Genomic DNA, 5056 nt, shown 5'->3' with positions numbered 1-5056 from the left:
GACGTCCGGCATCATCACAAACAAAAACATATCAAGAGATGACAGACTGTAAAGTAGTGAAATTCTTGATAGTAACATTTTTGTGTAACATGTTAGAGGTTTTGCGGGACGTACGGTGCGGTCCACTGCTAAAGGGAACACTCCAATGAGCACCTTTCATTTTGCTGGCCTTCTAACAGCAAGTGGACAGGGAAACATTAATAATGCACTGCACGAGTCGTTCAAAAGGAGGCAGAACTGTCAATCACCAGTAGTTTTAGGCAATTCTAAGCCACTGTGTTTTGCAAGAGAGCGAAATCCAAACATGCTCTGCACGCAAGTGTTGCCTTTAACAGTGGACCCGTCTGTACTAGAACGTTTCGTAAGTAACGCAGCATGCAGTAGCAGCGACAGAAACTGCAAATACGACACGTTCGAGAAAAAGGCAAGTGGCTGTGACATTTCGTCATGAAACAGCGAAATTTATATATCAGCTCCATTTGCATAAGAAACAACTCTAACCTCTCAGATTAAACGTCTCGCTCGAGACTGGCAAAGAATACAAACTAGTATACAATTCTACGCGAACACTCACTTCTCAGATATAGCAAGAAAATCCTCCTTAACGACTGTATTGAATAAAAACTAAGTCTAAAGAAAGAGTTGGGCTCACGGTGAGTGTTGTGTTTGCACGATTTCGCAATCACTAACATTTATTTCAGTATTAGCAATTGTACCGCAATGCGACGTTCACCTGCATGCAGAAATTTACAACTCGCCCAGCTGAGCAAACTGCGGTGTTCTTGCCGCAGCCGCTTCCTCCGAACTCTTTGCGATGCTGACTGGGACATCTCCTAACCTTTACTTCCCTCACGTTTGCACAGGGCATATAGGAAGCGGCTTACGATTCCGGTTCCGATGTGCGTGAAGTCGGTGACGGCGAACCCCAGCATATATGTCGGAATCGGAGGCGTGCGAACAAAGACGTCGTTCACGTAGTCGTTGTGGTTGGTACTGCAGTGAGAGAGAAACAGTGCTCAACAAGCTGACGCATTCAGGGGTATCGGCGCTCTCGCGTGCGCGCGTGGGTGGCCGTCGGAGCGTACTCACATGCGAATGATGTAGCGAAGCAAATAAGCAAGATCGATAATACTATATTCATTGACGTACCTCATTTCAATCTTCAATATGGGCATGCTGGAGATGGAGTTGAAGTCCTTACGCCTCAAGACCTCCACATCGAAGGTCGCTCGGTAAGAAGGTTCGTCGAAGCACGGGAACACGCGGCGGGCGTACCTCGGCCTCATGCGGGTGAAAGCCATCCACCTAAACGAAAGTGATGAAAAGGAGAGAGCGAAATAGGTAACAGGTTAAGGTCTCGCCAGATGCGAGAGAAAGATCGCGTTTTATCAGAATAAAAAAGCGCCATGATGAAGGCGATGAATACGACCGCTACGATACCACTTTTTTATGGCGAAATAAGGAAGTTCTCGCATTGCTGATATTATTTTCAGACGATGAACATTTAATATAATATAATCAGTGCCCTGATACACATTAACGCTGCAATTTTAGCCACAGAAAACTGACATACGACCGGCAAGCTTCTGTTCATGCCAGAAACACAGATAAACTTACGAATGTTTTGGGTGTACTATGCTGCGTTATATATTGTTTTATATTAGTCCTCACGGTAAAGTGAAGTTATTCAAAAGGCTATAAATGAATAGTGAAGTCTTTAAAGGCTTGTAAAGTCTAACTTGTTGCTGGGCGCGTTGGTACATCTTGATAACAGGTAAAAGGCTGAAATCAGATGCATATAAAGTGAAAAAAACAACACACGAATGAAGAAATTAGGAAAAGTGGCAATCTAAATTTCTTTTTAACTTATCTCACTGCACGTACATGTGTTCGCACCCTTTTACCCGTTATTGACTTGCGTAGTCAACGTTTCCAACCCATTTTGTTGTATCGATAGCTTGCACGCGACGTCGTTGACGTGGGCTCTTAACGAATTGGTACTCCAACATGGCGGCTTTGATGACGTGAAGGTAGCATAACCACGTGGCACCTGCTTCAACGTGATAACAACGCCACTGGAATGTTTTTTGGCATCTGTGCATGAATAACAATGAACCTGCATGCGATGTACTGATGAAATTAACGTGGCATCACAAACTTCGCGTCCCACTGTGTTGTTGCTCCAACATGGAGGTTTCAGTGACGTCACTGGAAGCCATTTATACAGTGTTTTGTTAAGTTGCTACCGTATTATACAAAACAATGTGATGCAGCTTGAGGAAAAAAAATAACAATCAAACAACGCATGATCATGCAAACGCACCCTTCCGAACCGTTCTTGAGCTTGTAGGAAGCCTTGTAGAGCCCTTTAGGCCAGCGGCTCACAGCTCCAACGTAACTGATGGATACGTCGTAGGTGACTTGTGCGTGCAGAAAACTCGCCAGATCGAGCGTCACCTGCTGCGTGCTGTTGTTGATGTCGACGCGCCGCACTAGTATTTCGTGAACGGCGCTCCTGTTAGCTGCCGCGGCGATGAACGACACCTTCGCGTTGTTCACCTGCGCAGACCATTTACCAAGGAGCTTCGCTACGTGCCACAGCCACCTGACTCACCAATGGCGGGCTGAATCGCGTTTAGCGTAAGCTAAATGCACTAGATCAGTGAGACATTATCTCGGGATAGTTGGTCGGGTCTGTTAAGCGCTGTTTATGGGCTCAGACTAAGACGTACAAAAGAAGAAAAACACATACACGACGTATGTATGTGCGTTGTCCTTCGTGTGAAAGGCTGTGTTTCTTTCGTACGTATTAGCTTGTGCGTATTAGCTTGTATTAGGGTTGCCTCTCGAGCAGCAACTGTGAACTTTGATTCTAAAGGCGCGGTCGCGATCGCTGGTGCGCGCACTATCTCGGCAGGCATCAGCGGACAGCTCGTATACCGTTCTGCGTGCCGCGTTCTCAACACGAAGAGGCTGTGCGAAAAGCGCATCTCTCCCTGAAGTGGCCAGTATTCTCTAACACCAGTGTTTTATAGAGTTAGGCGAGATCGGATCCAAAGGAGTTAGCTGCCAACCTTACTTGGTATAACATTACAATTTGTTGCTATCGCATTCATTGCTTCGCCCTTGCGGTGAAACTGATTTTTTTTTCATGGATGTAACATGTAAAAACTGGCCCTTCAAGATATCCTCGTAGCAACTATAAAGCCGCGAGAAGCTGCACGAATCGTCCGAGCAGCCCTCACCTGAATTCCAGCAGCATGCAGCACAACCTGGCGGGTGCTCTCGACGCACTTGACGTTGATCTTGACCACGCCAGTGAAGACGAATCGCGAGCCGTCGTTGTGCGGATGGAGCAGCACGCTGTAGTGTCGCGGGACCAGGTGCTTAGGTAGGGGCGTCGACGCCGCGACCTTGTCTTCCGCTTCCGTATCGTCCTCGTCTTCAGCAAGGCGAGGCGGCGACCGCGTTTGCTGTTGCAGCCGTTGCTGCTGCTTCGTTCGCTGTTCCTCCGTGCTCGCGGTTACCGTTTCTTCTTGCTCCGTGACAGTGGTCCTCGTCGCGCGTCCGGCTCCCGCCATCGTGACCCTCTGGCGCCTTCGAGGATGTGCGGTGCCAGGAGCGGCGATGCCTCGCCCTCTTAGCTGTTTCTTCGGAGCCCGTCTCGGCGAGCGTCGGTCCGCACGGGCAACTGGGCGGTGCCGCCGCGTCGAAGGCTTCTTGGTGACCAGGAAGGGCGCCGCGGCCGGCTCGGTTGGAGAAGGCGACGTCCGCCGGCGTACCGGGACGTCGCGCACAACGGCGATCAAGGCGGACGTCTGGGCGGTGGTGGTGGCGTCGTAGTCGTTCACGAGAGGCTCGTAGGCTCCGTGACCCGCACCGTGCACGTAAGCTAACGCGCAGGTGACAGCCAAGATGGCACCGACGAAGCCGACGAGCGCGATGGTGACGTTACGGTTCCCGACGCAGGGGTTGTTGCGAAAGGCGCTAAAGCGGCTCTTTTGCTCCCAGCTCGACGTGTCGATGGTGTAGCTGCACTGGGGGCGACCGCGCCGCAGCAGCAGTACCCTATCCGTCGAGGAGGACTGCCGCATGCTTTTCTTTGTTTCTTGGGGTTACGGGAGCGAAGCTATGCCTGCGGATGAGCAGGCTGGGTATTCACGAGCGTACGTTAAGGGCACGCTTGTGTGGCGATGTCGCGATGACCACGTTAACCTTAAAGACGTGGTCCATGCCCACGCTGGAGGAGTGACCATGAGTGTAAAGTATTTGGTAAATGTATTAAGGGTGTCAATTTCGGTATGTGTAGTTGTTATAGATAAATGAAAGACAGAGAAGAAAGATGTTCTCTTCCGCACAGTCCTTCTGAATTAGCAATATAAATATCTCCAAGGAGAGGCGAGCGAAGTAGCAGATGACTTTTGAGATTAAGTTAAGCGAAGCACTGGGTCTTGCTGGTTTTCGTTCCGTGTGCAGCGCGGAGTAAAACTGGGTACGAATTTGGGACACGGAGAATCGCATATTTGCAAACATGCGTTCGTGATAGTAGCAATTTTCATTTAGGTCACGTGACCTATATCGACGCTCTTTCTCACCAACTATGAGTACTATAAGCGGTGCGGCTACAGCATAGCTTGGCCGAGTATTTTTTTTCTTTATTCTTCTGTTCGTGAATATGTCACCTATACGCAACTATGTTGCTGCCATGCATTAAGACATCCTAAGCACAGTCTGCCACCTCCCCATCCCCTTGCACGACAAAAGTTAACACAAAAAACAAGAAAGCAGATGACAGTATGAGATTGGCAGTAATACTGAATGAAGAGGGGCGATATGTAAGGAACGCTTATGTACAGTCAACCACACAAGTTTACGGACCACTCTAGCGCATTCCAAACTAGAGGCACTGGAAAATCAGAGTACCGCAAAGGTAGGCTGCACGCGGGCAAATTGGGTGGCGGCGGCCATGCCTTCCAGACCGTCCGGCGCGTGCTAGCGTGTGTTGAGAAGTGGCAATCTTTTAGCTAGTGCCGTGTTACGCCAGAACGGCATTATG

General features: G+C 49.3%; 1 protein-coding gene across 1 annotated transcript; it reads right to left on the bottom strand.

Annotated features, from left to right (window-relative positions):
* Positions 1-1085: 1085 nt before the first annotated feature.
* Positions 1086-4094, bottom strand: LOC125758612 (aminopeptidase N-like). The gene is made up of 3 exons (XM_049415970.1): positions 3246-4094; positions 2324-2559; positions 1086-1305 (listed from the first exon to the last, which is right to left on the bottom strand). Exons 1-3 carry the CDS (start codon positions 4092-4094, stop codon positions 1086-1088), a joined length of 1305 nt encoding a protein of 434 aa, XP_049271927.1.
* Positions 4095-5056: the final 962 nt, after the last annotated feature.

Source organism: Rhipicephalus sanguineus, chromosome 5 (assembly GCF_013339695.2).
Source record: "Rhipicephalus sanguineus isolate Rsan-2018 chromosome 5, BIME_Rsan_1.4, whole genome shotgun sequence".
NCBI classification, from domain to species: domain Eukaryota; kingdom Metazoa; phylum Arthropoda; class Arachnida; order Ixodida; family Ixodidae; genus Rhipicephalus; species Rhipicephalus sanguineus.
This window is presented reverse-complemented; position numbering and strand designations above follow the sequence as displayed.

Coding starts and splice junctions, on each gene's coding strand:
- LOC125758612 (XM_049415970.1), bottom strand. CDS start 4,094: ATGCGGCAGTCCTCCTCGACGGATAGGGTACTGCTGCTGCGGCGCGGT. Junction 2,560..3,245: donor TGCATGCTGCTGGAATTCAG/GTGAGGGCTGCT, acceptor TGGTCTGCGCAG/GTGAACAACGCGAAGGTGTC. Junction 1,306..2,323: donor CTCAAGAACGGTTCGGAAGG/GTGCGTTTGCAT, acceptor ACTTTCGTTTAG/GTGGATGGCTTTCACCCGCA.